Source organism: Monodelphis domestica, chromosome 8 (genome assembly GCF_027887165.1).
Source record: "Monodelphis domestica isolate mMonDom1 chromosome 8, mMonDom1.pri, whole genome shotgun sequence".
NCBI lineage: Eukaryota > Metazoa > Chordata > Mammalia > Didelphimorphia > Didelphidae > Monodelphis > Monodelphis domestica.
In genome coordinates this window covers 73,703,382-73,731,003 of record NC_077234.1, presented here as the reverse complement: position 1 = coordinate 73,731,003, position 27,622 = coordinate 73,703,382, and the positions used below count along the sequence as shown (strand labels likewise).

Genomic DNA, 27,622 nt, shown 5'->3' with positions numbered 1-27,622 from the left:
AATATTTTCAAGAAGAGAGGTGGGAAGTGCTGGATATGGAAAACATTCATAATATCATAAAAAAATGAAATTTGACTAATGCTGACAAAATGGTTGCCATTGTAGAAGTCATTTAGGGATTAGCTGCTCAAATATTGTCCATCATTTGATTTTGGAGCAAAGACCCAAATCAATACTACATTAGAAGATTAATCCTAAGAATTATGACATGCAGTTAAAGTAACCCCAATCTGATCTACAAATAAGTTGATGATTCCTAAAAAATGGAAATAGATAGACAGACACTGACCCAGATTGTTGCCAATAGGTTACCCTGTATCACAGGACCACAGATTTATAGCTTGACTATGGACCTTAGAAGTCATCAAGTCCAGGCTCTTCATTTTATGGATGAGGAAACTGAGGCCAAGAGTAATTAAGTGACTTGCCCATGTTTATTAGTAAATATCAAACCTAAATCTTCTTGACTCTAAGTCCAGTACTCTATCCCCAAAACCATGATACCTCTCCTTGCATAGATTGAGTGCCAAACACAAGAAGCCAAAAGAGCCCAGAAACTGCTTTAAATTAGTAAATGCCTATTTTTGTCAAGTAAAAAGATATGGCAACTAAAACAATACCAATTTAAAACAACCAGATGGTACAGTGGCTAGGGCACTAAGCCTAAAATCAGAAAAACCAGGATTTAAATCAGGCCAGAAATATCTACTAGCTGTGTGACTCTAAGCAAGTCATTAATTTCTTTTCTGTTTTAGTTTTCTTGACTGTAAATTAGTTTAATAATAGCACCTACCTCTCAGCATTGAAGTGAGGATCAAATGATATAATATTTATAAAGTGCTTTGCACAGTGTCTGGCATGTAAGTGCTATATAAATGCTAGTTATTATTACTGTTGTTAGAACATAAACTAATTTATAAAATTATGTATATGTATAGCTTATATAACTATATAAGTAGTTATATATAGTTGTTAAATATATTGTGATGGGGTTACATAATATATATTATATTGATACATAAATATAATATAAACATACAGTCAATTTGTAAAATTAAATAGGAGGAATGAAACATAACTTCAGAAATTAGTGAGAGGCAGAAAAGAGAACAGTAAATTTACAGAAGCCTTGGCAAGAGATCCAATTTAGCCAGATCAGATCAAAAGCATTTAAGGATGAACCTAGAAGAACCACAATCAGATGAAAAAAGAAAAGGATCTTTGAATATTTCCAAAACAAACTTTCCCCCATAAATAACTGTAGAGCCACAATATTTGAACTCTAATATTATAGTCCCATATCTATTTCATGGGGAAATGAAAATATTACTAAAGGAAAAGAGAAAAGGTGGGAGTAACAACTGGACTGGACCAAGTATACCCAGACAGAGAAGAAGTTTTGGAAGTAGCACAATCCTGAAAGTATTGAAGGAACTTGTCTGAAGATATCTGAAAAAAGTGGGCAGGTAGGTGGTTTGTGGATTGTGAGTCAAGCTTAGAAATAGGCAGCCCTGGGCTCAAATCTAGCCTCACATACTTCCTAGCTATGTGACTCTGAGATAAATGACTTATCCTCATTGCCTAGCCCTTACTGCTCTTCTGCCTTGGAACCAATATACAGTACTGGTTCTAAGAAGGAAGGTAAGGATTTTTTAAAAAAGATATTTGAAAGAGGAGAAAATACTAAATTCTTGGGGAAATTCATAGCACTTATTCTTATAGAGAAAACTAAGAGAATATCAATATGCATACTTTTAATATCTATAAAATCTTCATGACAATATTGCATATTCATGTATATAAATCATGGGTGCCCTTTACATGTGTGTGTATTTATGCATATGTACATATAAACATATTTTTGTGCATATATATCTAATAATTATATATACATGTATTATTATATATACACACGATTAATATATTTTTATTGTTGCTCAGCTGTCTAGTTGTAACTGTCCTCATTTGGGGTTTTCTTGGCAAAGATACTGGTGTCATTGGCTATTTCCTTCTCCAGCTCATTTGACAGGTAAGGAAATTGAGGCCAACATGGTTAAGTGATTTGCCTAGGGCCATACAGCTAGTTAAGTGTCAAAAGTCAGATATGAACCCAGAAGATGAATCTTCCTCTTTTCAAGCCCAGTATTCTATCTACTATACCACCTTGCTGCTCTGGGTTTGTGTGTGTGTGTGTGTGTGTGTGTGTGTGTGTGTGTGTGTGTGTGTGTGTGTGGTGTGTGTATGTACATGCATGTGTATATATGTTTACATATACATACATACACATAGCAAAAGAGGTAGAGTACCCTTGATTAAGGTATGAAAAGGAAACAGTAAAGCTTATAAACATTATTTTGTAGTCATCCAGTTAGTCAACTAAAGTAGATCACATCTTTACAGTTGCACAATTGAGCAAAAGCAATAGAGGAAGGAAGATTCCACTGGGCTATTTGTAGACTGAAAGATTCAATTGAGAGCCTTTCCTCTAAAAGTTTGTCTTCCATCATTAAATCAAATCATAAAATTCTTCCAAAAATGTAACAGTGAAAACAACTTGGCTGATTATTATAGCAAAACAAACCTAGAGAAATATATGGTTACCAACAATCCTGCCACTGTCATGAAAGATGCCAAATGCAGGGTCCAAAGGAAAGAGGGAATGCCTACATGATGAAGTCCTTCAGATTGTTCTGTTTGTGACTGACGTTTTTTGACAATTTTCTTCTGGCAAAGCTGTATGGCTTCAAGTCATGGTATATTTCGCATTCTTTGAAGAATTAAATGTGTAGGTCATCCTAAAGGCAATGAAGAGGGCCATGGTGGTCATTAGTACTCTGAAACATATTAGCATCAAGGAATTACCCAGGAAAAAATGTCATCCGGGAGATAAATGACAGAAAAAGTTGGTGGGCCAGTCATGGGGTGAGATTGAGAGATAGTTGATAAACAGCCCACATCTTCAACTGGTATCTCTGTCATCTGAACAATTCTAAAAGAAGTTCTTTACCACACTGGGTGAGACCCTTTGAGGAAGACCAACATAGGAGAACATGGACAAAAATCACACAAGACAAGAAGGTGATATGTTCCACCACAGAAAATGCTCCATTGATGAGATCACAGATTGATCTAAATACTAAAGATGACAATTAATAATAATTCACAACAGGCAATATGGTAGATTAAAAAGGCTAGACTTGAAATCAAGAAGATCTGACTTTTAAACCCCAACTCCCACATCTACTGACTCTGTGATTATAGGCATAGCACTTTCTCTCTGGCCTCAGTTTCTTAGCTTATACAACAAAAATAATAGTAATATCCTTTCTCGAGGTTACTATAAAATCCAAAGGAGATGTTTATAAAGCATTTTATAAACTTTAACATTCTAGATAAATATCATCTATTATTATTTTAATGGAATGTAAGCTGATTGAGGGCAGGAATGCTTTCTTTTCCGTTTCCATAGACCCAATGCATTTAAAGATAAATATAAAATCTATCAAAAGCTTTGTGAGAATGAACTAGAGAATATATGGTAATAGAATAGGTAGACTTTTGAAAATTATTTTTTCATGACATTACATCTTCAGAGTCACACAACTGACTGAAAGATGTAGAAAATATTATATTGTATGATTGTTTATTCATTTTTTTAAATGCTAAAACAAAGCATAGCCTCTAAGACTCTCCAACAAATACTATCCCATGTATATGTTAAGCTCATACAATCTTCTTTGATGGATGCAGCCACAGAATTGACTTTGTGCATAGATCCTATTTGTCAGAATTAAGTTAGGTATAAGACAGGAAGACATGTTTGCTTGAAGATATTTGTCAATGTCATGGCCATGTCCTACATGGAAGAGAATTTCCCTAATGATGATGAGGTTTTCCAAATACTACTGTTTACAGATGGAACTGTGCTAATCATGTCAAATTCCAGAACACTAGATTTTTCTATGAAATCCAGAACCATTTTCAAGAAACTGACTTAAAAATCCAAAATGGAAAAACCAGAAGAATAAAGAATGTCCATTATTCATGTTAGAATGCTGCTGAATGGGTATGGCCTATTGAGTTAGCCCATCAGTTCATATTATCTTGGACAGGTCCTACAGAGAGGGAAATTGATCGAAAGCCACTCCCTGGCACAAAAGCCCATTTTTAAATATACTAATATTCTTCCAGTGATACTATATGAATGAATGGGTAAATGATAGGAATATGGACTGGATTAGTGATTTCATTGGTAGAGAGAAATATTGGATAATGAAACTCCCTCGACCAATGCATCTTCTCTGCAAATTAGAGTCTATGCCTTTGCCTTAGAGGAACTGTGACTTGCTCAGCATCACAGACAGTATATATCAGATGAGGACTTGTATGCTGCATTGTTGCTCCAAGATCTTCTCTCCATTCACTATGCCTTGGATACCTGTATTATTCCCATTTTATATATGAACAAACAGAGGTTCAGGGAAGCTGTAACTTCCTCAAAGCCTCAAAGCTAATAAATATTAGAGCTATCTCTCCAGCTCAGGTTTTCTCATGCTCTTTCCACTATTCCATACTCCTTTCCCTATTAAGAATCCTTGCACATTTCTCTGGCTCCCACATCTGTTGCCAGTGAAAATCCAAGGGCACTGATCAACTAACATTATGTACTTTCTTACTAGTTTAGCAGCAATGTTTTTCCATCATCATCAATATTTACTCAGAGTGTGTGATAGGAATGCACTGTTATAGCCTCTCTCTTCTATTTCTCTAACCCTCAGATGGAATTATGTTCCATGAATTCATCATCTTTCTCCAGGATACTAAGGAACGAAGTGATAAGAGAAGTTGAACTCAATGACCTCCAAGGACCCTTCTAACTGGAATGTTCTGAGATTCTATGAAAACAAAGGTCTCCTTAACAGAGGACGAACGGAGGTAATATCAACAAGAAATAGAAGTAGGAAGAAAGACATAATTTAAAACTAAAATAAAGTATCCTTTGGAAGGCTGATGACAGTGAGCAAATCATTAAGAAGAAAGTTTAGATATTAAAGGATGATATGATTTATTATAAAAACAACAGTAACTCATTTGTGTGGCATGGTATGGTTTTGCAATATATTTGCTCTACAATAACCCTGTGAGGTAGGGTAGGTTGTTTTCTTTTTAATTCTGGAATTATGATTTCATTGGTGAAGGGAACTCCTAATGAAGAAACTCTTTCTAGGAAAACAGTTCTGTACTTTCTCTTCAACTTTTATAGTCATACCTAGGATAATTAGGAGCTTTAGAAATTTGCTCAGGGGGCAGCTGGGTAGCTTAGTGGATTAAAAGCCAGGCCTAGAGACGGGAGGTCCTAGGTTCAAATCTGACCTCAAACACTTCCCAGTTGTGTGACCCTGGGCAAGTCACTTGACCCCCATTGCCTAGCCCTTACCACTCTTCTGCCTTGGAGCCAATACACAGTATTGACTCCAAGACAGAAGGTAAGGGTTTAAAAAAAATTTTTGCTCAGTGAGGAGATGTCCCTAATTGGGGAATGGCTGAACAAATTGTGGTAGATGATGTTGGAATACTATTGTGCTGTAAGGAATGATAAGCTGCTTGATTTCTATGTGAATTGGAAAGACCTCCAAGAACTGATGTGGAGTGAAATGAACAGAACCAGGAGAACATTGTACACAGAAAGTGAAACATTGTGGAACGATCAGATGCAATCAACTTTGCTACTAATAACAATGCAATGTTACAGGACAATCCCGAGTGACTTATGAGAAAGAATGCTATCCATATCCAAGAACTGTGGGAGTAGAAACAAAGAAGAAAAACATTATTCATCACTTGTTTATATGAGTATAGAATTTGCAGTTTTGGTATTTAAAAGATTACTCTATTATAAAAATGAATAATATGGAAATAGGTATTGAGTGATAATACATGTATAGCTCAGTAGAACTGTTTGTTGGCTCTGGGAGGGTGGAAGGAGAAGGCAGGGAAAGAACATGAATCATGTAACCATGGAAAAATAAAAAGACATGACCCTGGACAACTCACTTAACCCCCACTGCCTAGCCCTTATTGCATTTCTCCTTAGAACCAATACACAGGAAAGGAAGGAAGGAAGGAAGGAAGGAAGGAAGGAAGGAAGGAAGGAAGGAAGGAAGGAAGGAAGGAAGGAAGGAAGGAAGGAAGGAAGGAAGGAAGGAAGGAAGGAAGGAAGGAAGGAAGGAAGGAAGGAAGGAAGGAAGGAAGGAAGGAAGGAAGGAAGGAAGGAGGAAGGAAGGAAGGAAGAAAATTCAGATCTTCCTGACTCAGAGGCCAGCTCTCTCTTCATTATTTCACAATGCTTCTTAAGGTATTACATGTATTATTATCATCATTTTACAGATGAGAAAACCAAGGAGCTATATAATCTGCACAAAAAATACTGTTAACCTCTACTTTCCTGATTTTCAAATTATGACCACATATTTGAGCTATTAAAACCTAAAAATAAAAGTCACCTCTTTATATACAAAATGACCAATGAGGAGCTATGGGCCAAGAAAATGAGCATAATTATCCAGGCTTCTTCATTGTGATGAGATAGGTCCATTCATAGCAAAATGGACACAAACTAGGATAAATGACCACAATTATTCCCAGGGTGAGATATCATTAATCATTACAGAATCAGGAATTCATGGATTTGGAATGGTCCCTACAGATAATTTCATCTATACTTCCCTTCCTCCTATATATGAAATATGACTATATTTTAATGAAATCCATTTTCAAATGAGAATTGTGGATCTAATCTCTTGGCTTTATGACTATGTATATATGCATGCATGTGTGTGTTCTACATATATATAAATGGAAAAGGGAAGAAACTATTGTTTTGAGTTGTACTTAATGCCTGTAGGAATGGAGAGGGGAGAAAGGTCATCACAAATACTTATTGAATGTCTCCTTTGTGTACAACATTGGTTGGAACCTTAGAATGATCTCTGAAGGGTTTTCATAAGGAACTTCATATGACTGACATAATGAGGTCCAAACTATGCCTCCAATGGAAAAGGAGCCCTTCCCTGGAATCATATTCCTTTCACATATTCATCAGATATCAGAGCAGGAAGGAATCTTAGAAATCATAACCTTTAGATCTTACAATGAGGAAAATGAGACCCAGAAAGACTTAAATCATGTGTCCAATGGTCCAACCTCTTAATCTGAAAATGGAGATGAGTCCTAGAACGAGAAAGCAATTGCCGAGAGTCACATCTCTTGTTAGTGTAGAACATATTCATTTATAGTCAGAAACTTCTTATAATTCTTCTTTTCTATAACTACCTGAAGAGAGGAGGAGTGTTAAAAGAATTAAATCTTAGAACATTCAAGTTAGAAGGGGCTTTTGAAGTCACTTTAGTCTAATCCTCTACTTTTACAACTGGGGAAAATGAGGCCTAGAGAAGAGAAATGGATTACTCAAGGTCACATAGCTAATTAGTGAAAGGGCCAGAAATGGGGGGGTGGGGCTTTCTTATAATATATTCACTGGGTCACATTGCCTCTGCCTAGTTCTGGTTAAACAATCTTTCCTCATGCTTTTTTCTGATATGCTTTTCCTAAAAGTTTCACTCAATGAGATCACCGAAATTATACTATATTTGCATCTGAACATTCAGTCATCAGCCAGCCCACCCCAATATGCACACACTCTTATTTTGCTCTTAAGATAGTTATAGATATTATATGCACACACAATACAGTATCTATATTATAAATGGGGGGTGGTGTAGCTAGTATGTGCTTGCCAGCATCTTTTTTTTTTCCTTTCTGGGCTCACATCCAACTTGGCCTCCTTTCTCTCATCTGTGAAACCACTCTGTCATTCCTGTACTCATCAGAGTATCTTTCCCTTGCCTATTCCCATCCCCACCCCCATTGCTCTTCCACATTTGTGGTTCTCCATTGTACCAACTAAGAAAGACCACAGAAAAGAAAAACAATGGCATCAAGAAAGACCCAGGGGAGGTGGGAAGAAGGAAGGAAGGAAGGAAGGAAGGAAGGAAGGAAGGAAGGAAGGAAGGAAGGAAGGAAGGAAGGAAGGAAGGAAGGAAGGAAGGAAGGAAGGAAGGAAGGAAGGAAGGAAGGAAGGAAGGAAGGAAGGAAGAAGGAATATCATAAAAAGAAGGAAGAGAAAATATTATTCCCAAGATATCTCCTTTCTCTCTCAATTTTCCAGTTTTTCTCTTAGTCAGACATCCTCATCAGGCTTAAATTAAAAGACCATGTATCTATTTCCTAAAACATATTTTATTTAATATCTAAATGGATGTAGGTATGTGCTGAGAGAGAGAGAGAGAGAGAGAGAGAGAGAGAGAGAGAGAGAGAGAGAGATGGTTATCTCTTCTGCCATTGTGGTCTCTTTCTTCCACTAGAGAGTGCTTTCTGGAACCTCCACTTTAATAGGCTCTAGAAGGCTATGCCTCATTCCCCTTCCAACTTTGTTTCAGACTTTTCAGACTTTACCATAGTTCCTCCACCCCCAAAGAGTACTTTCTCTTTCCTACCCCTCTTCAGCTCCCTTTTATGTGCTGTCTTTTCCCATTAAAATGTAAGCCACTTGAGGGCAGGGACTACCTTTCTTTTTTAACTTGTATTTGAATCCTCTGTGTTTAGCACAGTGCCTTACATGTAGTAAAGGCTTAACCAATGTTTGCTACCTGTTTGCCTTCCCTGTAGGGGTTTGCCATCTAACTGAAACAGACTAACACGTAGAGAAAATACCAACAATGAATAAAATCATTTAGTGAATGCTTGAATAGAATAAGTTAACTTTAGTCAATCATATTCCATAATAATGATATCAGAATACCAGAGTGTCTCCAACCCTGCTCATCAGAGGCTTTTTACATAATTTGGGAAAGATATTTGTTCTCCATTCTTCACTATATATGGGGGAAATTCCATGGTGGAGAGGGGTACTTCAAAATGGAATTTTATTCTATTTACATCATCAACCAGTAAAGAATATCTTTTTAGTCATTTTTTCAGTTTTGTCCAACTTTTCATAACCCCATTTAAAATTTTCCTAGCAAAGATTCTGGAATGGTTTATCATTTCCTTCTCTAGCTCATCTTACAGATGAAGACCTGAGGCAAATAAAGTTAAGTCACTTGCCATGGGATCCACAGCTAGGTAAATGTTTGAGGTCATCCCTATTTGAACTCAGAAAGATGAGTCTTCCTGATTCCAAGCCCAATGCTCTATACACTGTACCACCTAGCTGCCCTAAATAAAAGAATAGCTACATTTGTGAATAAATATCTTGAAATTTTAAGTTTTACAGAATGGGATGGAGAGAAAGTAGGTTTTAGTAGCTTTGAAATGGAACTTTGAAGACAGAAAGGAGAAAATAACACTCTGTTATTTAGTTGTAACATGGACTCCCCTCTTTCTCCTGTTTAAGACAATTCTTCAACCCCATTGGCCATGAGATACTTCTTATTCAAACAACTTTTTTATCCTAATCCTAAAATAAATGTTAGAGGTAGTTGTATACACTCTGTAGTTTGTTGTCTGTGTTATGGTATCATCTTCTCAGGATGAATATGAATTCTGTATACAAAGTCTTTCTAAGTTGAATTTCTATATACCACATTTGGATTGTGGTATCTATGTGTACAATGATAGCAAATATGTTGCTTATGTTCCTTATTATGTATATATCTGTCCTAATGATCAGGGAACATATCCTAGATTCCTTGAGTTCTAGTTAGCAGATCCTACTAAGAGTCATCCATGTCTATCTTGATTTAAGTTCTCTCTGGTCTTATAAATGTTCTTGATAGAGGGAGAATCAAGATGGGGGTATAGAGGCAGCAAAAAAGTTCAGACCTCTGAAAACCCTTCCTTACCAATTACAAACGAAATGCTCCTAGGGGACTGAAAATCAAACCTAACAACCAGACAGAGCCAAGGAGCCCTCCTACTGGACTCAACTTAAAAGGTACATCCCCCAAAAGCCTGAATTTGAGAACACTCAGGTTTAAGGGGAAGGAAAAAGGAAGGTCCCAGGCCCCTCCCCCACCTAGAACACTAAGCCTCCAGTGGCAGCTAGAACCTCTGGGCAGGCAAGGGTGCTGGTCTGGAGGGAGTACCTTGTGGGCAAAGCTGTGCCAGGCTCAGAGCCTCGAACACAGGAGGTGGGGAAGCAGTTGAAGAAGAAATGCAGAGCGGACAGCCTAGTTGTAGCAGTAGAGACAATTCATATTGGGCACCCCTCCAGAGGTTTTGGCCCCAGGGCACATCCAGCTCAACCCAGCTGGACTTAATCCCATCAAAGCCTTCAGAGGGCAGGGAAGCTCAAGCCCTAACACCACTCCCCACAGACTGCACTGAGAAATTTGCTGACAAAGCTCCAAGACTGACAGCCAGGGGGGAAGGCTGACAGAAAAGTCCAACAAAAAAATGAGAGGAGCAAGAGTGCAGGCAACTGCAGGGAGTAAAAAATGGGTAAATATGAGCAAACAACATAAAAAGAAAAAAGAAATTACAATCGACAGCTTCTATATAGGCAATGAACAAAGAGCAAATGGAACAGAGAAGGATGAAGGAATAGTAAGCAAAAAAACAAACTCCAACGAATTGAATGCAGGCTTTGGAAGAACTCAAAATACAATTCAAAACACAATTAAGAGAGGCTGAAAACAACTGCGAAAAGAACTTGAAAAGCAAGATAAGTCATCAAGAAACAGAAAACAGTGCCTTGAAAGCCAAAATTAATCAGCTTGAAAATGAGGCAAAGAAGATGGAAAGATCAGAAAGAGCAAAAAGGCAGGGATGAAATCCAGTCTTTAAAAACCAGAATACAACAATTAGAAGCAAGCGACTTCACAAGGCAGCAGGATGTTATAAAACAAAATCAGAAGAATGAAAAAATTGAGGAAAATATGAAGCACCTCATTCATAAAACAGGAAATTTAGAAAATCATTCCAGGAGAGACAACTTAAGAATCATTGGTTGACTGGAAGACCATGACAAAAGAAAAAGCCTGGACATAATACTACAGGAAATTATCCAAGAAAACTGCCCTGATATTCTAGAAAAAGAGGGGAAAGTTGAGATTGAAAGAATCCACAGATCACCTCCTGTACTTAATCCCCAACTGACAACACCCAGGAATGTTATAGACAAATTCAAGAACTATCAGACCAAGGAAAAAATATTACAAGCTGCTAAGAAGTCATTCATATACCATGGAACCACAGTGAGGATAACACAGGATCTGGCTGCATCTACACTGAAGGACCAAAAGGCATGGAATATGATATTCCAGAAAGCAAGGGAACTGGGTCTACAACCAAGAATCAGCTACCCAGCAAAACTGACTATATTCTTACAGGGGAAATTATGGTCATTTAACAAAATAAAAGAATTCCAACCATTTGTAAAGAAAAGACCAGACCTGCATAGAAAATTTGATGCCCAAACATAGAACTCAAGAGAATCATCAAAAGGTAATTAAGAAAGAGGGGAAAAGAAAAACAAAACAAAAAAAACTTTTTTTAAGAGACCCAATAACTTAAAATGATATGTATCCCTATAAAAAAAGAGGTCATTGGTAACTCTTAAAAATTGTCATTACCACCTGGATAGCTAGAAGAATTACACTTAGAGGGAACAGTGACAAACTGCATAGGATGAAATACCAAGACATAAATAAGTGTATAGATATGTGTATGCATAAATACACACACACATGTATATATATATATATATATATATATATATAACTAGAGCTAAAAAAAGAGGTTAATAGCAAAGAAATGGGAAAAAAACAAAAGGGGTAAATTTATATGGAACAAAGAAGCACATGGCAGGAGTGGGGAGAACATCAATACACTGGAAGGGTAGAGAGGTTGGAGATAGGAAATACTCATCTCTTAACGTGCATTGAAATTGACTCAAAGAGGGAAGAACAATCAGATCCATTGGGGCAGAGAATTGATTTGCGCCCTATAGGGAAGTAGAAGTGTAACAAATGGACTGGTAGGGAAGGAAGCAGTACAAGGGAGGGAGAGGGTGGAGGGTAGTTTAAAAAGACTGTAAAGAAAATAAGGGGGGAATAAGAAGGGAGGAGGGTAGAAAGGGAAGTAAAATAAGGGTGGGAATAAGGGGGGCTGATTAAAACAAAACATTGGTGTAGAAGGAAATAGTGAAAGAAGAAAGGCAGGCTAGGAGTGGAAATCAAAATGCTGAGAAATACACAGCTGGTAATCATAACTCTGAATGTGAATGGAATGAAATCACCCATAAAACTCAAGTGAATAGCAGAGTGGATTAGAATTCAAAACCCTACCATATGCTGTCTATAAGAAACACACATGAGGAAGGTAGACACACATAAGGTAAAAGTAAGAGGATGGAGCCAAATCTATTGGGCATCAACTAGTAAAAAGAAGGCGGGAGTCGCAATCATGATATCTGACAAAGCCAAAGTAAAAATAGATGTAGTTAAAAGAGATAGGGAAGGTAATTACATCCTGATAAAAGGCAGTATAGACAATGAGGAAATATCAGTACTCAACATGTATGCACCAAATGGCATAGCACCCAAATTTCTAAAGGAGAAACTAGTGGAGCTCAAGGATGAAATAGATAGAAAAACTACACTAGTGGGAGACCTGAACCTTCCTCTATCTGAACTAGATAAATCAAACCAAAAAATAAATAAGAGGTAAGAAAAGTGAATGAAATCTTAGAAAAATTAGAGTTAGTAGATATGTGGAGAAAAATAAATAGGGACAAAAAGGAATACACCTTCTTTTCAGAAGCACATGGTACATTCACATAAATTGACCATGTATTAGGGCATAAAAACATTGCGAACAAGTGCAAATGAACAGAAATAATAAATGCAATGAAAATAATAATTAGTAAGGATACATGGAGAGGCAAATCAAAAATTAATTGGAAATTAAACAATATGATTCTCCAGAATCAGTTAGTTAATGAATAAATCATAGAAACAATTAATAATTTCATTGAAGAAAATGACAATGATGAGACATCCTTTTAAAATCTATGGGATGCAGCCAAATCAGTACTCATGGGGAAATTTATATCGTTGAGTTCATATATTAACAAATTAAGAAGGGCAGAGGTCAATGAATTGGGCATGCAAATTAAAAAACTAGAAAGTGAACAAATTAAAAACCCTCAGACAAAGACTAAATTAGAGATCCAAAAAAAATCAAAGGATAAATTAATAAAATTGAAAGTCAAAGAACTATTGATTTAATAAATAATACTATTAGCTGGTACTTTGAAAAAACAAAACAAATAAAATAGACAATGTACTGGTCAATCTAATTAAAAAGAGGAAAGAAGAAAACCAAATTGACAGTATCCAAGATGAAAAGGGAGACCTCACCTCTAATGAAGAGGAAATTAAGGCAATCATTAAAAACTATTATGTCCGGGGGCAGCTGAGTAGCTTAGTGGATTGAGAGCCAGGCCTAGAGATTGGAGGTCCTAGGTTCAAATCTGACCTCAAACACTTCCCAGCTGTGTGACCCTGGGCAAGTCATTTGTCCCCCATTGCTTAGCCCTTACCACTCTTCTGCCTTGAAGCCAATACACTGTATTGACTCCAAGATGGAAGATATGAGTTTAAAAAAAACCCCGTTATGCCCAATTATATTGCAATAAATATGGCAATCTAGATAATATGAATGAATATTTACAAAAATATAAATTGTCTAGACTAACAAAGGAAGAAATAGACTACCTAAACAATCCCATATCAGAAAAAGAAATTGAACAAGCCATCAAAAGCACTCCCTAAAAAAAAATTCTCAGGTCCAGATGGATTCACAAATGAATTCTATCAAACATTCAAGGAACAACTAATCCCAATATTACACAAATTATCTGACAGAATGATCAAAGAACGAGTTCTACCAAATTCATTTTACGACACAAATATGGTACTGATTCCAAAGCGAGGCAGGTCAAAAACAGAGAAAGAAAACTATAGACCAATCTCCTAAATGAATATAGATGCAAAAATCTTAAATAGGATACTAGCAAAAAGACTCCAGCAAGTCATCACAAGGGTTATTCACTGTGACCAGGTAGGATTCATACCAGGAATTCAAGGATGGTTCAATGTTAGGAAAACCATCCACATAATTGACCATATTAACAAGCAAACCAACAAAAATCACATGATTGTCTCAATAGATGCAGAAAAAGCCTTTGGCAAAATACAACACTCATTCCTATTGAAAACACTAGAAAGCATAGGAATAGAAGGGCCTTTACTAAAAATAATAAACAGTATCTATCTAAAACCATCAGCAAACATCATCTGCAATGGGGATAAACTAGAAGCCTTCCCAATAAGATCAGGAGTGAAACAAAGATGGTCATTATCACCTCTATTATTTAACATTGTACTAGAAACACTAGCTATAGCAATTAGAGAAGAAAAAGTAATTGAAGGTATTAAAATAAGCAATGAGGAGACCAAGTTATCACTCTTTGCAGATGACATGATGGTCTACTTAAAGAATCCTAGAAAATCAACCAAAAAGCTAGTGAATAATCAACAACTTTAGCAAAGTTGCAGGATACAAAATAAACTCACGTAAGTCATCAGTATTTCTATATATTTCTAACACATCTCAGCAACAAGAATTAGAAAGAGAAATTCCATTTAAAATCACCCTAGACAATATAAAATACTTTGGAATCTATCTCCCAAGACAAACACAAGAACTATATGAACACAACAACAAAACACTCTCCACACAATTAAAACTAGATCTAAACAATTAGAAAAACATCGATTGCTCATGAGTAGGAAGAGCTAACATAATAAAAATGACAATCCTACCCAAATTAATTTACTTATTTAGTGCTATCCCCATTGAACTACCATTTTTTTTTACTGAATTAGAAAAAACCATGACAAAGTTCATTTGGAAGAACAAAAGATCAAGGATATCCAGGGAAATCATGAAAAAAAAATGCAAAGGAAGGAGGCCTTGCAGTCCCAGATCTCAGACTATACTATAAAGCAGTGGTCATCAAAACAATTTGCTACTGGCTAAGAGACAGAAAGGAGCATCAGTGGAATAGACTTGGGGTAAGTGACCTCAGCAAGATAGTCTATGATAAGCCCCAAAATCCCAGATTTTAAAATCCACTATTGATAAAAAAAAAACTGCTGGGAAAATTGGAAGACAGTGTGGGAGAAATTAGGTTTGGATCAACACCTCACACCCTACATCAAGATAAACTCAGAATGGGTGAATGACTTGAATATAAAGAAAGAAACTATAAGTAAATTAGGTGAACACAGAATAGTATACATGCCAGCTCTTTGGGAAAGGGAAGATTTTAAAAGTCAACAAGAGTTAGAAAAAAATCACAAAATGTAAAATAAATAATTTTGATTACATACATCAAATTAAAATGTTTTTGTACAAACAAAACCAATGCAACCAAAATTAGAAGGGAAGCAACAAATTGGGAAACAATCTCCATAACAAAAACTCTGGGAAAGGTCTAATTACTCAAATTTATAAAGTGCTAAATCAATTGTACAGAAAATCAAGCCATTCTCCAGCAGATAAATGGGCAACGGACATGAATAGACAATTTTCAGTTAAAGAAATAAAAACTATTAATAAGCACATGAAAAAGTGCTCTAAATCTCTTATAATCAGAGAGATGCAAATCAAAACAACTCTGAGGTACCACCTCACACCTAGCAGATTGGCTAACATGATAGCAAAGGAAAGTAATGAATGCTGGAAGGGATGTGGCAAAGTTGGGACATTAATGCATTGCTGGTGGAGTTGTGAATTGATCCAACTATTCTGGAGGGCAATTTGGAACTATGCCCAAAGAGCACTAAAAGACTGTCTGCCCTTTGATCCAGCCTTAGCACTTCTGGGTTTGTACCCCAAAGAAATAATAAGGAAAAAGAATTGTACAAGAATATGCATAGCTGCACTCTTTGTGGTGGCAAAACATTGGAAAATGAGGGGATGCCCTTCAATTGGGGAATGGCTGAACAAATTGTGGTATATGTTGGTGATGGAATACTATTGTGCTCAAAGGAATAATAAAGTGGAGGAATTCCACGGAGACTGGAACAACCTCCAGGAAGTGATGCAGAGCGAGAGGAGCAGAACCAGGAAAACATTGTACACAGAGACTGATACACTGTGGTACAATAGAATGTAATGGACTTCTCCATTAGTGGCAATGCAGTGATCCTGAACAACTCGGAGAGATCTAGGAGAAAGAAAATTATTCACATTCAGAGGAAAAACTGTGGGAGTAGAAACACAGAAGAAAAAAAACTGCTTGGTTACATGGGTCAAGGGGATATGGTTGGGGATGTAGTCTCTAAATGAACATCCTAATGCAAACACCAACAACATGGAAATAGTTTTATTTTTTTAGATAACCTGTTGAATTTATTATTTGCTTTAAAAGCAAGCTGTTCGTAATACAGATTGGCAGTTCCATGTCTAGTCCTCTTTCTGTTCTGCCTTTTATGTGGAAATGATCATGTTGATGGGTTGTTGTAAGCATTAGATGAGACAATTTTTTTTTTAGTTTTTAAAACATTATTTTATTTGGTCATTTTCATACATTATTCATCAGAAACAGAGATCATTTTCTTTTCCTCCCCCGCCACTCATCCCCTAGCCAAGGAGCGGTTCCTCTGGGTATCACATGTGTCCTTGCTCCAAACCCATCTCCTTGTTGTTGGTATTTGCATTAGGGTGCTCATTTAGCGTCTCTCCTCAATAATGTCCCCTCAACCCCTGTAGTCAAGCAGTTGCTTTTCCTCATTGTTTTTACTCCCACAGTTTATCCTCTGCTTGTGGATAGTATTTTTTAGATCCCTGCAGGTTGTTCAGGGATTGTAAAGCCATTAATGAAGAAGTCCATTACCTTCGATTGTACCACAGTGTATCAGTCTCTGTGTACAATGTTCTCCTAGTTCTGCTCCTCTCGCTCTGCATCACTTCCTGGAGGTTGTTCCAGTCTCCATGTAATTCCTTCACTTTATTATTCCTTTGAGCACAATAGTATTCCATCACCAACATATACCACAATTTGTTCAGCCATTCCCCAATTGAAGGGCATCCCCTCATTTTCCAATTTTTGGCCACCACAAAGAGTGCAGCTATGAATATTCTTGTACAAGTCTTTTTCCTTATTATCTCTTTGGGGTACAAACCCAGCAATGCTATGGCTGGCACATGTAATACCCGGTAAAATTGCGCATCAACTAGGGGAAGGGTGGGAGGAGGGGATTAAGGGAAATAATATGATTCTTGTAACCAAGGAATAAAGTTCTAAATTGACTGAATAAATAAAAAAGAAAGAAAAAAAAGAAAAATTAATAAATAAATGTTCCCTTTTTTTTGGCAAGAATTTTAGTCACTCAATCCCATTTCCTCAGGCTCCTTCCAGCCATGGCCAATTGTTGTTCCCCATATTACCAGGCTGAGAGGATGCAAATAACTGCATGCAGCAAACAGTTGAATTCTCTGCTCAGAAAATGTCTTAGGAAAACCAATCACAGATTCTTACTGAAGACTACATTTCTATTTTTATGGCATATATCCAACAAAGTTCATGGATATGGTCTTATCCTCCTTATCTCTCCCCTTTTCCCCTGCTTTTCATCCTATTGCTTCAGTTCAGTACACATCCAATTCTGCTCACACTGTGGGTAGGAATAGGTGAAATTACACCATTATCCTTGTTGTGTATTTCCAGGCTGTTGTACTCCTTCTATCTTCCATGGGCTTAACATGAGTACTTCTTGTGCCATGAAATCCCCTTTGCTCTCATTTGGTCTCCAGTTGTGACAGAGGAATCTGTCACCTTTACTAAACAGAAAATAGGTCACAAATTCCCATGACCTCCCCTTAGGTGAGCAATTAATTCCCACAATTTCCCCCAGACTTTCTTGTCACTCCACTATAGTGAACTACAAGTAAGTTAGAGGAGTTATTCTTGTGTCTACAGTTAATATGTCCCAACTCTGATCATTGTGACACTGGACAATTCAACTCAATAAACATCTATTAAATATTTACTATGTGCAGGGCATTGTGCCAGATGTTGGAGATACAAAGACAAAATTGAAGTAGTCATGTGACCTGAGCCTCAGTTTACTCATGTAAAATAGGGCCAATAAAATATACCCTCACCTCTGAAAAGGTGAACCCTACAGGGTTATCAAGAATTTACAATTTTTAAATCCTAAGGTAGTACCATATGATACACCAGAAGGAGGATTGGCATAAGAGGACTTCTGTTTAAATTCCAGCTATACTTACTAATTGCTGCCTGTGGAGAGTCAATTCAGATCTCTGGTCCTCAGCTTTCTGCCTTCTAAGGTAAAGGGGTTGGATTAAATGACATCTATGAGAGGGAAAGCTAGGTTATACAGTGGATAGAGTAGCTTTGGTGTCAGGAAGACATGAGTTCACATCCAGTCTCAGACACTTACTAGCACGGTGACCCTGGAAAAGTCATTTAACTCTGCCTTATTTTCCTCATCTATAAAAAATGAGCTGGAGAAGGAAATGATAAACCACTTCAGTATCTTTGCCAAGAAAACTCCAAAAGGTGTCAAGCAGAGTCAAATGCAACTGAACATATTCTCTTCTAATTCTATCTATAAATCTGTGCAGTGATTTCAGTTCTTCTATAGATGTGTTGTCATCAAATTCAAGATTTCCTCCATCAATAGATTACAATCCATACACTTCCCATCCTGTGTGTTTGGCCTGTGTTTTCTCACAGATACTCCATAGAAAAGCTGCCCAACCTGATGCTTAAATCCCTTAATTAGGTCTTTTAAAAATTTTGTCACTATCAGTAAAAAACAAACTACCCTTTGTCACCACAGAATCTTAGCTCAAACATTTCCTCAAACCTTGAACACTCATCATCATTACATAGTTCTCAGGAGTAAATTTTACTTTCACTTTAGAAATCTGAGGCTGTGGTGACCTTGGGTAAATCATATAACCCTGATTGCCTATCTCTTGTTGCTTTTCTGTCTTAGAACTGTTACTGAAGGGGCAGCTGGGTGGCTCAGTGGATTGAGAGCCAGGCCTAGAGACGGGAGGTCCTGGATTCAAATCTGACCTTGGGCACCTCCCAGCTGTGTGACCCTGGGCAAGTCACTTGACCCCCATTGCCTAGCCCTTACCACACTTCTGCCTTGGAGCTAATACACAGTATTGACTCCAAGATGGAAGGAAGGAAGGAAGGAAGGAAGGAAGGAAGGAAGGAAGGAAGGAAGGAAGGAAGGAAGGAAGGAAGGAAGGAAGGAAGGAAGGAAGGAAGGAAGGAAGGAAGGAAAGAAGGAAGGAAGGAAGGAAGGAAGGAAGGAAGGAAGGAAGGAAGGAAGGAAGGAAGGAAGGAAGGAAGGAAGGAAGGAAGGAAGGAAGGAAGGAAGGAAGGAAGGAAGGAAGGAAGGAAGGAAGGAAGACGTACTAAAGAAAGGCAAAAGATCAAAAGTCTAGAATCCATATCTGAAATTCAGATCTTGCTTCTTTCTGTGGCAGACACAAAGTAGCATCTGTTCTAGCAGGTCTGAGTTTCCTCAGAGGAGATGGGGGAGCCTATACCATCAGGTCCCAAAAGAACAGAATGAAGAGCTCAATACTAGAGAACTTCTCAAAGGCTGAATGACTCTTTCTCATCACAGAAGAGAACAGTTTGGTTGGAGAGTCCATGATCCTGGTACTAGATTCTACTGAAACTAATCAGCATGAAGTTCTCAGGCAATTGTGGTCTCTCAGCAGGAGTAGTTTCTCTGCTAAACATTCAGGAATGGGGGAGAAAAATAAAGTAGAAGTAGAGAACTGGGTGGGGAATTCCTGATTCTTCCTTTGTTGAAAGGCAATGTGAATAGTGGATAGGGAACTGGCCTAGGAGACAGAAAGATCTGAGTTTCACCCTGCCTCTGACACGTATTAGCAGTATGACTCTGGCAAGTCACTTAATCCCTTAGTGTTTTGGACTGCTGTGTAATACCTGTAAGTATAGAGAAGGTGTTGGCTTGCATTGCAACAGTTTTCTCATCTGAAAGTTCCCTATATCAATGAAATTAGAGGTCTAGTCTCTCTCTTTTTCCTTTGGTAGGTGGAAACATTTCTGTTCAAAGCAGATATGTAATCAAATGCAAATGAATGGGGAATCTAGAATGGTCTAGACCTTAGTCTCCCAAGGTAATTTCATTTTATTGAGATCTAGCTAAAATAGCAGCAGCCGACATCTTCCAGACTTTTGTTCTCTGACATACCACCCCCATTTCTCTGTGTCCATCTGTGGGCCTGGGACCAACACTGGATCCCAAAGCATTTTGCAACAGGCTACACAGAGTACAAAGTCAGCACCCATCTCATATTTAGGAAGGAAGGAAGCAATTACTGAGTATCTTGCCTGCATTATATCTCCTTTTTCTCATCAAACTCTTCACAAATCCTGCTTCTACCACAATGTAACTATCTAAAAGCATATGTTGGGGCCCATTATTCTGTCCCAGGCCTTTTAACCACCATTAAAACTTCTGCCAACTCTTCCCTTCCTTCCTTACATCCCCTTATGTTTTCTACTGGAACCACTTTTCCCGGCTTATATGTCATACAGACATGATTTCCATTCCTTGGAAAGCATAACTTGTGAATTTGCAGACTATTTTCTAACAAATTTAATGCTCAAAGCAGGTGGATATGGCACTGGGGAATGGCAAGAAGGGCATCTGTGGGACTGTTCCAATGGTCAAGAAGCCCAAATTGGTGACTTTTCATACTCCAAAAAACACCCAAGCTTTATTTTGTTTTAACCAGTTTTTTTCTTCTTCAGTATCCCCAGCTCATCACTCTCTTTATAGGGATAGATGCAATACTCAGGTCTCTTTATTGGAATCTTTAACCTAAGAATTTCCTTGGCAAGAACGGGCACAACTCAGGACTCTGAAGAAACATATGGCTACTTCCAAGGTATGCTAGATATGCCAAAAGACAAGAATTGTTTCAGGATTTTAGACAGGTAGTAAGTCTAGGAGAAGTGGGGCAGGGTGGCAAAATAGAGGAGCAAGGAAGCAGGAACTATGGCCTGAATCCTATCAGTGAGGATGTGTATTCCTTTTGCCAAAATACTTCATTGAATGGTCCTCAGACTTTAGAAAGTTTTTCTACTCAAGGCTTAACTCTCATTGGTTTCCTAATATGGAGTGTTCAAAAGCTATCAGTTTTAGGTTCGGTGGAGACTTGCCAAAACCCCCTTCCTCCATATCTCTCCATCTCATCTTTCTACCTTGAAAAACTTAAATCTCAGTCTGTAGTCATGGTGTGTGTGTGTGTGTGTGTGTGTGTGTGTGTGTGTGTGTGTGTATGTGTGTGTGTGTGTGTGTGTAAAACCAACCAAGGCTTGTTTGAGCAAATTGTTTAATCCTTTTTATTTTAATATGGGTGTAAGAAGATGGTGCCCAGGAGAAAAAGGTGTTAAGGCAGGGATTTTCTCAAAAATAAAAATTATAGCAGCTGCTTCTGAGGGAAGTCAGGGGGTTCTTGGAGAACTTGCAGAGGCAGAAAAAGTCAAGTGTGAGCTTGCTCTTGAGATATGAGGTGTCCTCTTGATATACCCAAAGGGAGTCATGAAAAAATATCATTGCTAATAGGCTTCCATATCCTAATGTCTTCTGGATCCCTGATCCTTGATTCTGAAGCTGCTGAAGAAGCATTCTGAATGGGGCTGGGGTTATATCATGGATTAAGGGAAATTAGACAACTAAAATACACCAGAAACACCAAAGTAGTCATTTCCAGAATCATTTCTCCCCATTCCTTTCCCTCCAAGACTGGTAAGATAGCACTAGGAAGTAAAAACACAAAGGATTTCATCCCTTGGCCACCTGGCAGCCGTAAAGGGAAGAATCAACTCCCTGACAAGTTCTTGAAACTCATAATGTGTCTCCTGGGTTTTTGAAGTAAAGAATATCTGAAACTGGCCTCTCCAGGGCCCAAGTTAGGGTTCAGCTAAAACATTTGTTAGTAGCTATTCATCTTCAAGACTCAGAGGTTGCCAAGGGGGTAAGATAAGGAAATAAACTCACCTGTTCAGGGCCCTGGAAGCAGATTCTGCAAAGTGGAGTCCTCATGCCACTGTCCAGGCTGCTGCCAAGTGAATAGCGGTCCTCAGCCTTCCCCTTACAGAAGTCATCTGAGGAAGTGCTGCTGAGCAGGGAGGCAGGTGGATCCACAACCTGGCCACCCCAGTCGTCCTCTGCAGAGGAGGGTGGCAAAGGTGGTGGAGGTGGCAGAGGAGGGATCTCCCCGCCGGCCCCCTCTCGAGGACCCCTCCAGCCCACCCATCCACCAGCACCCAGGGCTGGGAGGGTGTTGTTGTTGGCTGCCAGGCCAGGGGGCTGGGGGTCACCGTGCATGGGCAGCGGGGCCGGCGGTGGGCGCCGAAGCAAGAAGACCTTCAGGTCATTGAAGAGCATGCGACATCGGCACTTGAGGAGACCCTGGTGGCGAAACATCTGGGGAGCCTGGTAACACCCTCCACAGCAGTACCAGCAGCAGCAGCAGCACCACCACCACCAGAGGAACCCACTTAGGGGCATTAGCATGTGCCTATGGTAGAGAGATGGTCGAGCTCCCAACTGGAGTCTTTGGGGATTGGGGGACTGGATGGAGGCAGGGGACCACAGTGTATTTGTGCTATGGGATTGAGGGGGAGTTTGCTTTGTCACACCCCTCTCTTAATTTCCTCCAAATCACAAAATGATAAATGCCCCTGAGGGGTGAACTTTCCTATGATCTGTTATCTCTAAACTCCCCCACCCCCCACCCCCCCAAAAAAGAAAAAAATTGTCTTTATCTTCTTTCTTCCCTCAAACCCAGGGCTTGATTTGGACAAGGATATCTCCTCTCTGTCTCTGAACTGGGGCTGAATGGGTAGGGTAGGATAATAGTGGGGTTGTGGGGTGAGGATGAAAAGACTGGGCCCTTCAGTCAAAGCCTTTTTAGTTGGGAATTCCTTTGGAATGGGAGGTTGGAGAATTATTCAATTCTCCTCAAAGTCCTGGTAAGGAGTGGAGATGTCTTTCTTTTGGGTTAGAGGGGCTAGGGCAGGAAGGGTTTAAATCAAACCAGGAAATGGAGTGAGTTCAACTCAGGGAAAACCTTGATAAATGGTTATGAGTGTATGTAAAGAGGATAGACTTTCTTCGGGTAATAGGGAATAAGGCTGGGAGGAGGGCTGTTTTGGAAGTTTCAAGCCCTAGGTGAAGAGAGTTGGGGAGATTAATCCCCAAAGCACCAGAGAGGCTAGTAGGAGCAGAGTTGAGTTAGGAAGATTTGGGTAATTGAGGCAGGGTATTGTGCTTTGCCTCTGCTGCCAAAAGGGGTGGAGAGGGTGGGGAAGGCTTTTTGGACAATAAAGATTTTTTTTTTAAAGAGAAGGTGGGAAGTGTGGAAGGAAATAGATGGTGGTGACTCTTGGGGTAGGGGTGGGTGGGGAGAGATTGGAAAGCACGTTTAACTCTTGCAGTGCTGGCTCTTTCCTGAGCATGGAGGTCCCTCCCTAAGGAAAGAGGGAGGTGAGCTTAAAGGGGAAGAAAATAAGGGTGTGTGGAAAGAGGGGAGGAGGAAAGAAGGGGTGGTTACATGATCTCCGCTCTCAGACCACCCTTGCTGTAGCTTGTAAATCCGAGGTCCCCTCGCCTTGGCTCCATTAAAGGCCCCTTCTGGAGGGCAGCGAGGGCAGGGAGAACTGGAGATTAGGGCTGACCCCTAGCTCTTCTTCCTCTTCTTCCTCCTCCGCCGCCTTCTCCTCTTCGTCGCCGTCCTCCTCCTCTTCCTCCCCACCCTCCTCCTCCTCCTCTTTCTCCTCTGACCGAGTCCGGCGCTGCTGTTGCTGCTGCTGCTGCTGCGGCGGCGGCGGCGGCGGCGGCGGCTGAGGCTGTTGCTGCTTCTCCTGCTTCTCGGCGGCGTCCGACTGTCTCCGGGATGGGGGCTGCTCCGTCTCGTCCTCTTGCTGCCAGCCGCTCGGCGCGGCCGCGGGTCCGAGCTTCATGATCCTCCTCCTCCTCCTTCCCTGGGGGCTGGCCCTGAGCCCCAGCTCCCTGGTAGCGCTGCCATGCGACCGTAGGCAAGGCAGGCGTGGGGTGGGGGTGAGGGGTGAGGGCCGGGAGGGACAAGGAGAGTGGAGAATGAGGAAGGCCGACTTGGAGAGATGGAATATTGTTTTTTATATATATGCGTATATATATGAAAAACAAAAGGAGTGTAATAACACAATTGAAAATGATAATAAAAGCGTGCACTCCGCGTCTGGGGTGGTTTTGGGGAGGGGGAGGGGGAAAGGGAAGGCTGCTGTGTCTTTGCCTGCAGCTCCTACCCCTGCCCCCTCCCCCCGCCCGTCCCCCCACCCACCTCTCGGCGGCCGACCTGGCTGGGTCTCTCCCCCCCTCCGCCCTCCCCTCTTCTCCGCTTCTTCTGGCTGGCTCTATTCGCTGTTGCTACCTCTCCTCACAGATGCAACGAGGTAAGGCTTGTTTGCGGTGCAAGCTGGAGACTGAAGGGAGGGGAGGGTGAGGGGAGAGATGTGGCGGCGTTTGGGGGGAGCCAGGATGTAGCTTTAGCTTCCTCCCCTTGACTTGCAAAAAAAAAATGTATAATATATATGCAAATATATATTATAAAAAGAGAGAGAAAGCAAATCAAATGCAAGGATGTCGGGTGTCGTCTTGTCTTCCCTGGTGTTCAGAGTCTGCCGCCTCGGCTGCTGTCCCCCAGCTCGATCTGCGGTGCAAAAGGCTGGTGTTGGAAGGGAGGCGGTGGGGGCGGCGAGCTGCAGGTTCCCGGACTGAAAAGAGAGGTTCTGAGTGTTGTGGCTTCTGCTGTCTCCACCACCGCCTCCGTTGCCTCCGCTGCTGCATTCAGCACCCTGGGCGGCTGGACAGCTCCCACCCAGACCCCGCGCGTCACGCTACTGGGGGACTGACGCAGCCTGGGAGGGGTGGAAGAAAGAGGAGGAGAGAGGGAAAGAGGAGAGGATACACAGAGAGAGAGAGAAAGAGAAAGAGAGAGAGGGAGAAAGGGACAGTAAGAGAGATGGAGATAGGGAGGGACAAGGAGAAAGGGAGGGAAAGACAAAAGGGAGGGAGTTAGAGAGGAAGGGGTGGAGGGAGAAGAGAGGGTGGGGGAAGGAGAAATTCAGATGCTAACTCTAGCATCTTCCACAGTTGCTCTGGAGTAGGAGATCAGTGTGCCTGCTATGATTTTAGGATTAAGTCTACCTTGTACTGTTGACCTGCACATTTAAGTGTGGATATCAGTTTTAATTGCGTGTCTGTGTCACAGGCCTTGGGAGAGGTTGAGGAGGGGGTGGATGAAGTTTTGAGACTCCCACACAAAACCTGGAGGACATATAAAACTGGTGGTGGGAAGAGAGCAAATTGAGATGTTATTGAAGAGAGGATCCGAAATTCTTTGGCTAAATATAAGCTGTAACAAAGAGGATGATTGCAATCAACTCCATTTTCTTCTTCATCTTCATCATCCCACATTATAACACACTCTATGATCTAGTGGATCCTGAATACTGAAATTCACAGACAATACCATAACTCCATTTTAATCAAAAACTCCTACCCTCTTTACCTTTCCCAACTTCTTCTATTGAGAAACAGCAATATGTATACATTTCCATATCTCCTGCTCCAGCTCTCTCTCCAAGAACTGCTAGCAAGCAGGGAAATGGCCAGAAAGGTAACTTACAAGAACAAGGAGGAGAAGAAATAAAGAGATGTGAATAGTTTGCACCTGGATTAATGAATCATTAACCTGGATAAGCTGGTATGATTCAAATTATAGAAGACTTGCAAGCACTTCCCCATCTTTTATCGCAAGCTTCTACCCTATTTCCAGCATCATGATCTTACACAAAAAGCCAACCATAGCAATATCTCTAAATGTCTGTGAACTAGACAGAGTACATCACAAGGACCCTGCCCCTCAGCATCATTGTCATGAAGCAGTCCTGTATTTAATGCAAGAAAATTACCCCCATTTCCAAAGGAGTGGCTGGTTCATTACTAAAAACACTGAGGGGCAAGGACCTTGGGCACCAAGTAATAGAAGTTGTTTGATTGATGCCCCCTCCTCCTTAACTGTCACAACTGGCTCTATCCCAAGAATAAGGTGTAAAAAGATTCTGATGATGCTAAGGAAAAATTCCAAAATCATAGTATTGATTAAAGTATGAGCCAAGTGAGATAAATTTCTGAACAGTGGAGATAAAGGAAGCCTAAGGGAAACTAATGAAATGTCATATGCTCCCAGTGAGACAAATTAGTGACCCTTCTTTTTTTAGTGGGATAATCAAATTCAATTTCACCCACAGCCCCAGTAGGTTCAGAGATGGGCATTTGTGTGTTTCATTAATTCTTTCACGATCCATAATTTGGGATATTCCCTCTACCAACACAGATTGTAATCCTATAACTCAACAGATGGTCTTTGAGAGTTTCTGGGGCCAAAAAAAATCATAATCCTGTAGCCAACCCAGTAATGAGTCTTTCCAAACTTAATTAAGCTTGTATTCCAACAACAAACATACAATTTATCACCAGATCTATACTTGAAGACTTTCTAGCTTGGTAGGACCTGCCAGAGATTGTACCCCACTAGTTTGGCCTTCTGCATGAGGGTCAGTCACATCTTTAAAATGATGAGGTGCCCAAAGAGTACTTTAGTGGTGAACATGTATCTGTTCTATTTTGCCTAAACTTACAAGATGTGTCCAATTCAATTTAACAATCATTTACTCAACACCCACTCTGTGCAAAGCATCATGATAAATGCTAGGAATACAAAGACAACAATGAAACAGCCACTGCTTTAAAATGCAAACTCCAAGTGGATAAAGTACATTCATTAATTGGGGCAAGGACAGCAAATATACTCAAACCTACATTCAGGGCAATTGACTTTCTAAGCCTCCTCTGTGAAAACATAAACATAACCAGGGCCAAGGTGCAAACAAGGATGGAGTAATCATAATAGAACTGTTTTTTGAAAAAATGGAAAAGTCTTTAAAACAGATTTAAAACAAACCTAATACCACCTTTTTGGGGTCTTCAAACATCCATCTGTATGTCAGCAATAGTCAAGAGGTCTGATAGATGAAAACTACCATAAATGATACATTGAGAATCCATGGACCTTCACTATGGGAAAATATTTGTTCAACATCAAAGTATTTATTTTAAAGGATTTTGAAATGGCAGAATTGGGGGTGATAGGCAGAGATAAACTTTACCTCTAAACAAGTCAATTGGCTAGAGGGGATTTCACTGCCAACAGGTGGCAAGTAATCAATATTTTTCATTTCACACCAGGAGGTTTTCAGCTCATTAATAGATTTATTTGTTTAAACAAAGTTATTTGGGTGCATATTTCACTCCAGGCTGAGGTGCTGCAGACAGAAGGATAAATGTAAGAGTATTTGGATACTTCATGAACTACACTTCAGGAAGAAATATTGAATCAAAAGAGATTTCTAAAG

At 39.7% G+C, this 27,622-nt stretch overlaps 1 protein-coding gene across 1 annotated transcript in view; it reads right to left on the bottom strand.

Moving 5' to 3' along the window:
• Nucleotides 1–24,147, bottom strand: part of MARCHF4 (membrane associated ring-CH-type finger 4) — a 132,647-nt gene extending 108,500 nt beyond the window's left edge. The window contains exon 1 of the mRNA XM_056807454.1: nucleotides 22,161–24,147. Within this exon, the coding sequence (XP_056663432.1) occupies nucleotides 22,161–22,679 (519 nt within the window). The 5' untranslated portion in view covers nucleotides 22,680–24,147. The remainder of the gene's footprint in view (nucleotides 1–22,160) is intronic.
• Nucleotides 24,148–27,622: the final 3,475 nt, after the last annotated feature.